Here is a 9,247-nt window from a genome sequence, read left to right as displayed (position 1 = left end):
TATGGTATTTTATTTCCTCTGAACTTCAGTTTCCTCATGCATAAGAAAATGATAACTATTGCTAATTTATGTCAAAATTCATGTTATGGTTTAGATACAAGGTATTCCCCCAAAAGCTTGTGTGTGAGACAATGCAAGAAGATTCAGAAGAAAAATGATTAGATTATGAGAGGCTTAACCTAACCAGTGGATTCATTTCACTGACCTGGATGAACTAGGTAGTAACCTTAGGGTGTGGCCAGAGGACACAGGTCACTGGGGGCAGGGCTTTGGGGTTTATATTTTGTCCCTGATGAGTGGAGCTCTCTTGACTTCCTGGTGCCATGTCCTGAGCTGTTTTCCTCTACCATGCCCCTTAGACACGATGTTCTGCCTCACCACAGGTCCAGACCTATGGAGCCAGCCCATCGTGGACTGAACCTCTGAAACTGTAAACCAAAATAGACTTTTCCTCCTCTACATTTTCCTTGTCAGGTATTTTGATCACAAAAGGAAAAATCTGACTAAAACAATTCACAGGTCCAGTCTTCTCCTAAATTCTTAAAGAGCCCAGCGAACTCCCTGCAGTCCTCTATTCCAGTGCAGGAAAGTTCCTGGAGAAGAGAAAGAAAAGGAGAGTGGACATGCTTATCAGCCCAAGCCCAAGTGATGGGCAGGACCCCAGTAAAGGCAAATTCCACGGAATCAGAAGAGCTGTCACCAAGGCGATTCTGTGGTCCGTTCCAATCAGCACTAGACTCTTCCACGTATAACAGCTCGCTTCCCAGACTGTGCCTAAAAGGGCATGAAAACTGCTTGGAGAACAAAAGCCTCTAGCTGACCTCATCCTCAGTACTTCCTTACTCAGAGGAGTTAATGAGCAAAGAGAAAAACAATCGACTTTTTTGGTATTATATAATTCCATTGTGTTTTTGCCAGGCATCATATTTCACCACCCATGCCACGGTGTCATGTCATGAAAGAACGTATTGTTACACGCACAAAACAAGAACAAGCTCCCAACACGGCAAGAAGCATCATTCCACATTCTTTGTCTCATTGCAATTGAAATCCTCAGGTCACTAGGCAATTACATCCGCGAAATATGTGTGCTTCAAATGAGCATTGCTCATGTGGAGATGGCCCTCGCCTGAAGAAAGACTATTTTTAGGCAGCTTGGCAAAGAAAATTAAAGTTTCCAGCCCAAGCATGTACTGCAAAATAACTAACTCACTCCACCAAGTTTTTTCTTACTCAGTTGGTGGGGGAGCAACAAAATAATGAAATCTTTCTTTTCACCATTTTGGGAATTACCTCTGTACTTCTGCAACGTCTAACACTCTTCAGCTTTCAGACTCACCTTCACAGAATTCTAATGGCTTCTCAGTATATTTGAAAGTCAAAGAGGTCATCTGGTTAGAATCTCTCATCTTTCTATGCTTTGGAAGAATCATGGAGCCTTTTGGTTTAAAGTGAAAACCTGAATAGAGAAGAACCAGGTTTGTGTTCAAGGACCCAAGACTTCAAATAATGAAGAATCCCATCCTGTCTTATATAACAGTAAAAAATGCTTTAAAATATAAAAACTTATTTCCCATATGTATGCTTCATATCCAAGTTCAAATTTCATTTTCTAATAAAGACTGAGCTTTATATAAAAGAGATGCTCTGCTCGTTGGGTCAGAATTCTCCCTATCAAGGGCAACAGAGTAAGAGCCTAAAGTTTCCTGGGATCTTGGGCAGCTAATTTACTCCTCTGAGCAGAAGCTCCTTTATACAGTTAGACCAGCATCAGGTGGACCACTGCCTTCTGTCTCCAGTGGCTCTCAAAGTGTGGTCCCAAGACCAGCAGCATCAACTCCATCTGAGCCCTTTTTAGAAATGCAAATTCTGTATTCTACTCCAAGCTTTCCAATGCACAAACTCTGGGTGAGGCCCTAGCATCTATGTGTTGCTGTTGCTCTCAAACAATAGAGAACTGCTACTCTATGCTGATTTCTTCCAGTATAAGGCAAAGATCCCAAAGATTCAAGTAAAGTCAAAACATAGACCCCAAAGACTTCATGATCCTTGACCTCTAGGTTCATCCTCTAAAGCTCTCTCCATTCCCACTCCACCACTGCAATGGCCCATAATACTATGGAGCAATATGGATTTTTCACTTTGTTTTTGGATTTTGCTTGTGATTCTTTGTTTTTGAATTTTGCATTTTTAATAGAACCTTGTAAACCAGCTGGATATACTGGCAAGGTCTTTGGAGATGTACAGCCATCCACTCTCCCTTTCATCAAGTATTTATCAAGCCCCAGGAGCACAGTTGAGTGCTCAACAGAATAGATGGAACCTCTATCTTCTCATCTCGGAATGCTTTAGCAACTAGCACAGGTGAAAGAGAGAGAGAGAGAGAGAGAGAGAGAGAGAGAGAGAATTAGGAGACTAGAATTTAGTAAATATCTCCTCCCAAATTCTTAGATTGCCTTTCAAGACCCTTCCCAGTTTGACCTGGCTTATCTCTTTGTATTTAAGCTCAATTTCTCTCCTGTTGAATCTACCTGGTCTTTCTAGGTCTCTCCTCTTTCTTCTGTCCAGTCAAATCTTATTTTTTAAGGTGAATATAAAGTCCCAGGTCACCCAGAAAGGCACCTCTGACAAACTTGTTTACTCTCAACCTTTATTAGCTGTGCCATTCTTTCAAGCATTACCTTACTTTATCCATGTCTGTGTTTCTGTTCTCTATGCCAAACTAGATTTTGAACTCTTCTTGGGGAATCTAGACTCAGCATTCCTTTCCTTTACACTTAACATTTCCTGGAGGGTGCCATAATTCAGTCTTTAAGATTTTTTAAATATTATCTTGATTTTCTCCAGAAAAATCGGACATTAGAAAACAGTCAGTGCTTTGAAAATTTTGAAAGCTCTTGGTTTGACTGCTTTATTCAACTTTAGCAAGTTAAGCTTAAAAAAAAAAAAAAAAACTTACTACGAATATTTTAAGAGCCGCTGACACCTAATGGAAGGTTTTGAAAGAACACATGATTTCCAGGAACAGGTGATACCAGTGAGCAGTTCTTCGCAAAATACCCCATATCTCTCCTACCCATAAGAGTTGTCCCCAAAAGTGTCCCCAAGAATCTAGCAGGGGACAGCCAGAGAATGTGGAAGCTCTGCTCCCTGGAGTGTGGAGATGAGGACAAGAGGGACCTATAAGAACTGCCATTTGGGGGAATTCTTCCACCTCCGATTGTTTTTCTAGTTGATCAGAGGTGTCTGTCTCAGGCCTTGAATTTTCAAGTGGTGGGCCCCACTTGAAAAGCCCGATTAGTAACGGCCACAGCTGAGAGGTTTTCTGTAGGAAATCAGTGTTACCTCCACTGGGAATCAGTGTGGCGCCCACCAGAGCCAAGTGGCCCTCCAGGCACCCACTGGGAAATCACTAGCCTTTTACGAGGTTAGCTGCAGTTTTTGTGTAAACAACATAACTGTTTTATGGTGGGAAACCTAGTCCTTTGCTTTTTATGTAAAAGCATCGATTAAGCCTTTTTTTTTTTAACATTTCAATATGTTTTTATTAACTTTTGTATTTGTTTTAATTAATTAAACACAACAGTAGAATGCATTTACGCACTTTGATATATCATACACAGATGAGATATAATTTCTCATTTTTCTAAGTGTAAATGTTGCAGAATAGTATTGGTCATGTAGTCACATATATACATACAGTAATAATGTCTGTTTCATTCTACTATCTTTCCTATCCCCACATCCCCCCAAATCACTTCCCTCTACCTAATCTAAGGTAACGCTATTCTTCCCTAGCCTTTATTTAAAAAAAAAAAACTTTTGAAATGTAAAGAACTGTGAAAAACTAATGTTGTTTTCCAAATGGTCTAGGAAAAGAGATAATGAAGTAGCTACAAGTTTAATGACCTTTCTCGTAAAAAGTGTAGGGGATTTGAGATAAGAGTGGCAATAAAAAGAGTTTTGTTGCCTCCAACTCTCCTGACTGTGGATTAAATGTTTTCTTAAAGCCTAGAGCCTCTGCTGTCTTTCCAATGAGGAGTATCGTATCAATAAATTCGCATATTAGATTAGTAAAATATCTTAAGTAGCAAAATTTCTTTCTGTTTTTTTTTTTTTTGGCTCAATCTCTCAGTTTATTCTGGGGAAAGGAAGATGTTTAATTGTGAGCAACTCTGTAGAGAGACCTCCTGCTATCAACCATCATCAGTGAGCATGGCAACAGATCCTCCAGCCCCAGTCAAGTTTTCAGAAGACTGTAGCTCCAGCTGATAGCAACTTTATGAGGGGCCCTGAGCCAGAACCACTCAGGTGTTCCTGGATTCTTCATCCTTAGAAACTGATGTTGATTTGGCTATTCCTTGATCTGGTAATGCTCCATATTTTCGATGCTGCTCATACCAGTCACTTACTGTCATAGTTGCCAGACTTGGATAACCAGCTCCAAATACTTTGGCTTGGGCCTTGTTCCGAGTAAGTACGAAGGGTTTCATTGGAGGCCTCTCCTGAAGAGACTCTGGGTGAGAAGTGGATGCCTCTCTTGAAGAGTCTTTTTCTCTCAGGATCTTTATTTCCTGGTCAATGCTCTCAATCTCTTCTAAGCTGATACCAATCCACCTCCGAAGCTGAAGGAGGTTATATTCACGAACATGTTCATCATCTGCTTGACCACTTTCCACAGCAGATTTCAGTGTAGACAACCTATGCTCCACCTCCTTCTTCTGCTTGTATCTCTCTATTTTAGCCTGTCTTTGAGATGCCATAGCAACGAGGTTAGGATAGGCCATGGAGGAACTAGCAGTATTATTTTCAGCTGAGTTGTTCTTGGTTGGGGGCAGCTGAAACCGTGCCACATGATAGTAATGGCACTGAGTTAAGAAGTTTATAAAGTGTTCTCGAGCTTGCTGTAAATGCTCTAGACGCTTGCTGGGGTTCACTTGTTTCATGGTGAGGGCTCCTTGAAACGCTGGCACCATCAGGTACTTCAAGTCGGTGGAAGCAATCTCTTCCAAATGTTCATTTCGGCTGAACAAATCAAGCTGTGATAACATTTCGGTAGCCTTCTCAAGGAGGTCCAGTGCCTTTAACACCTTATCTTGAACCATCCGGGAACCGGTGGGTTCCATCGCGACTCCCACTTCCTCCAGAAGCTGGCGGCTGGTTTCCAACAACTCGGGAAGCCGCGGCAGCTCTAACTCCTCTTCAGACGCAGCCATCTTGGGGGAGGGAGGAACCCGGAAGACCTCGCTCGCGAGTCGCTCCCCAAGTTGAGGAGTCCGGGCCGCCAGTGGCTCAGGTCGGCCGTGCCACGATCACGGTTCGCCGGTCCTGTGGCGTGAGTGTGAAGTCCAAGTGGCGCCCCCCTCCGGCTTCCGTCAACCACCAGATGGAACTCCGGGTTCCTCCCAACCAATCCTCGCCTGCCCTGCTCCACTTCACACGAACCCCCTCCTCCCCACACACTGCTCCACGCTTGGGCTAGACACTGGAGCCTCTCTCCCTAGAACGATAATTTGGTCCTGTTTGTTTTTTTAACTAAGGAGGGTGACGTTGACAAAATCGCCTCTTGTCAAAGACATCTTAAGTAAAACCCAAACTCAAAGGGTGAATACAGAGCATCCCACACACTGTCAAAACCCGTGGAATATTTCACACGGAGAGTGAACGCTCATGTAAACTGTGGACTTGGGGTGATCAGAATGTGTCAAAGTAGGTTCATGAACTGTAGTGAATGTACCTGTCAAGAACCAGTGTTGGGGTGAAGGGAGGCCCTGCATGTGGGTGTGGGAGTATATTGGAACTTTTTGTACTTTCTTTTCAATTTTGCTATGAACCTAAAACTGCTCTAAAAAAATATTAAAAATGTGTAGTGTGTGCACATTTGAAATGTGTACATGTGTGTGGGCTGAGTGTGTGTGTGCATTTATAACGGGGATTAAATTCATCTTCTGGCTACTTGTGATTTTAAGCCTAAAACTCTTTTTGCTTCACACCCCCATGACACATTGCACATTCTTCAAAATGATTAGCCCTGTTGTTGGTCATGGTGGTTCTCACTGTTGATCAGGTATAAGGGACTCATTTTCTTCAATGACCCATAGACAAGACTGGCCTGCCTATAAGCCGCCTGCCAGCCATACGCTGGAAGGTACACCAGTGCTACACTGGTACCAGCGTACTCTGTTGTGTTGGCCTTTCTCTTGTAAGAATTAAGTTTGGAGAAACCCCGTCACTGATCTTTACTGAAGGCTGCTGATTTTGAACCTCAAGAAATCAAGGCCTGATTCCACCAGGATTTCAGCTCCAAGTGACAACGTATGAGAAATTATCACATTGCCCGGCTTTTATCCTCAGATCTTTCTAAGAGAACACATTGTTTGGAAAGTCAAAGCATTTAGTGGGATTTCCAGAACATTCTAAAGTGGGCAGAGCTTAGAGGGAAGTTCCAGGAATAAGGCCCATTCAGATGGATCCTCAAGGAGATCCTGCTGTACTCGCTCAAGTCCCCAAGACACACTGACACACGCCCTCTTTCCCCAAGGAGCAGTCGGCCTTTGACTAGTGATAGAGGAAGTTTTCTGATTTATGCCCTTTCATGACAAGATCCAGGGCAATGCTGTGTGATGACAGAGTCTGATGACACTCTTATCAACACGGCTGTTCATGTATTCATTCACTCCCTGTGCCCACACTCCAAGGCACGCTGAGGATACAAACGCAAAGAGGAACATACGCCCATATTTGATCTCTTCTCCCTCTCTCTTCGGACATTGTCCACCTTGAAAGAAGCAGAAAGCAGCCAACAAACCTTCCCCGGGGCTCAGCTCCCCCCACCCCATCTGCCAGAACCCCGGCTGCTGCTGTCTGTCCTGCCTCCCTGTCTTTGACCTCAGGGCTGACCCTTGAAGACCAAACTTATTAAAGGAGCGAGGTCATTTACCCTTGTTTCTAGTTGCGTGTCGGCCAGTTATGGGCTGAAACTGCTCAATTACACGTGGTGTTTTGTGAGCCGATCAGGTGTCCAGGAAAGATGGAGTGAAGGCTGCCATGCAGATTCCGACTCAGGTCACAAGAGAGAGGCTGCCAAAGCCTTCCCCAGCAAGGCCACTGGCTGCTTCCCAGGGAGCCCTTATTGATGGCACAATGTGAAATCTTTGCATTTTTACTTTGTCCTCCCCAGAATTTTACCACCTTAGGAAGACAATTTGATCAATGTCTGTATCTTTCCCTCTTTCATTAAAGGAAAATAACTTCCCTAGAAAAACACAAACTAGTTAATTTGTATGTTTAAATGAAAGAGAGATACAGAGACAAAAACAGAGATGACTTCTTACATCTCAACAAAGAGTCAGATCTTTGAAAAGTTATGATTCTTAGAAACTGATTAATTTTTAGATCTTGAAAAGCCATACAGCCTCTTTAAAGAGCAATGAAAGCCTGATTCGAGTTGTTAAATTTTATGTTGTGTGTAATGTTGTAATTGATGTCAAACCTTTCACATTTTCTTACCCTGACATTGGACAGCCTCCTCCACTCCAGGGCTCAGTTACCCGAGTCGAGATTAGGTAACCTAACCAGGAAATAAGGGCAGAATGAAATTTTACTACATGGAATTGAGAAGTTCAAATGCAAAATAATTAAGTCTGAGCCAAATATAGCCATTCTCTCTCCCATCAGTTTATTTTGGTGGATAATTGGCTGTATTCGGTATTTCACTGAGCTGCATATAAAACTTTATTGCCCTTGTAAAGCACATGCTGTGAATTCTGATGCTTCTGTGTGTTTGGGGGAACATAATTGTTGCCTTTCAGAATAGCACTGCTTACCTAGGTCCAGGCTTCCAGGACGCCTGCTGCTGAAGGCCCCCAGTGCTGGGTTGTATGTGAGGAGCTCAGATCCAAGCCAAGGAAGGAGCCCCGGAGCAAGTGGGAAAATAGCCCCCTGGATTTTAGAGCACAGGAGATGCGAAAGCACAGCCCTGTTTGATGTGGGCTCTGGGAACTCAGCACTGGGTTAAGGTTTGGGGATTCAAATGCTTCTAATCAATAAGTCTGCCTTGAATGTGGCTCCCCCCAGGTCTCAGCGCTTGTGGCAAAGCTACTCCATGTTAGCATGTGGGGTCTTTCCCAAGGTGGTCTCACCCTCCTCTTCATCCTTCTCAGAGAGGGGAGCTGTCGGTACACTGGGAGGCCTGCTTTACTTCACTCTGCATCCAGTACCATAGGAACACTATGGAATTGACCTAATTAGGATCTTTTTTTCTGAGGAAAACAATATGTGGCTACATACGGTTTTCGTTAGGTTCCCAAAGCTTTCCTATCCTTTTGACTACAACAATAAGCCTGCATCCCAGTCTTGATTGTTTCTACAATCAGGTTTCACAGCGTATGCCTGGCAGCCCACTGTGGCCTTGTCTTCCTGCCCACACCAGGCAGGACTCACCACACCCCTCCACACCTTCCAGCTTTATCTTAGTGTCATTTATAGGCTCTCTAATGCCTTCCAGCTTTTGCTCCGTGTCATTTATATTTTCATCTCTAATGCCCTGACATTAGCATCCTCAGGCACAGTAGAGCTACCTGGGGAAAATCATTCCTTTATTCCACACATACTCCAAGCCTCTATTCAATGGAAAGTGATTTCCTAGGTATTGGGGACATGATGATAAGTCAGACGGAATTTCTGACAACTTGCTATGTGATACAGCATTTCATATCCTGAGCCTGTGGACTCCTGGGAATCTCTGAATTCCCTACATTGACATGGAAAATTGTATATTCGTGTGATTTTTGTAGACAGAGGCCCTGAAACTTTCACCAAGATCTCAAGGGCTCCATGGCTCTTGGGGGGGGGGGGGAAGAAGCCACTGGTCTAGCAAGAAAAGAGGGCTATTAAATAGTTAAAATAACATACGGAGCCTTTATAACAGAAGTGTGTACCTAGCACAGTCCTGAGCTCCTTCATCAACACTGGTTAAATTTGTACCAAGTGCAATGAGATCTGGGAAAAAGAGAATTATTGATGCCAGGGGTGAGGGTGGAGAAGGTCACACCCAGATGAGCTTGGAGAAGTTGAATGGGAGTGTGTCTGAAGAGGAGGGTGTTCTTGGTAAAGGAGAGTCTCCGGGGAGAGAGTGGAGCTGGGAAGGAGTGGGGTGAGTCCAGGGAAGTGAGGTGTACAGAAGCAAGGGACAAAAGTGCAAAGGTAGGTGGGCCTGAGAGCGACAGGTTGCATGGCCTCTGCTCAC

At 43.7% G+C, this 9,247-nt stretch overlaps 1 protein-coding gene across 1 annotated transcript; it reads right to left on the bottom strand.

The window, feature by feature from the left end:
* Positions 1-4,307: 4,307 nt before the first annotated feature.
* On the bottom strand, positions 4,308-5,243 carry LOC308632824 (immunoglobulin-binding protein 1-like; the record flags this gene model as incomplete). The annotated part of the gene is made up of 1 exon (XM_081265169.1): positions 4,308-5,243. Exon 1 carries the CDS (start codon positions 5,214-5,216, stop codon positions 4,308-4,310), a length of 909 nt encoding a protein of 302 aa, XP_081121295.1. The 5' UTR covers positions 5,217-5,243.
* Between the last annotated feature and the right edge of the window lie 4,004 nt (positions 5,244-9,247).

The sequence above is a fragment of the Spermophilus citellus genome (assembly GCF_964194105.1).
Source record: "Spermophilus citellus genome assembly, chromosome: 13".
Lineage (NCBI taxonomy): Eukaryota > Metazoa > Chordata > Mammalia > Rodentia > Sciuridae > Spermophilus > Spermophilus citellus.
The sequence above is the reverse complement of the archived record's forward strand: the minus strand, read 5'-3'. Positions and strand labels throughout refer to the sequence as shown.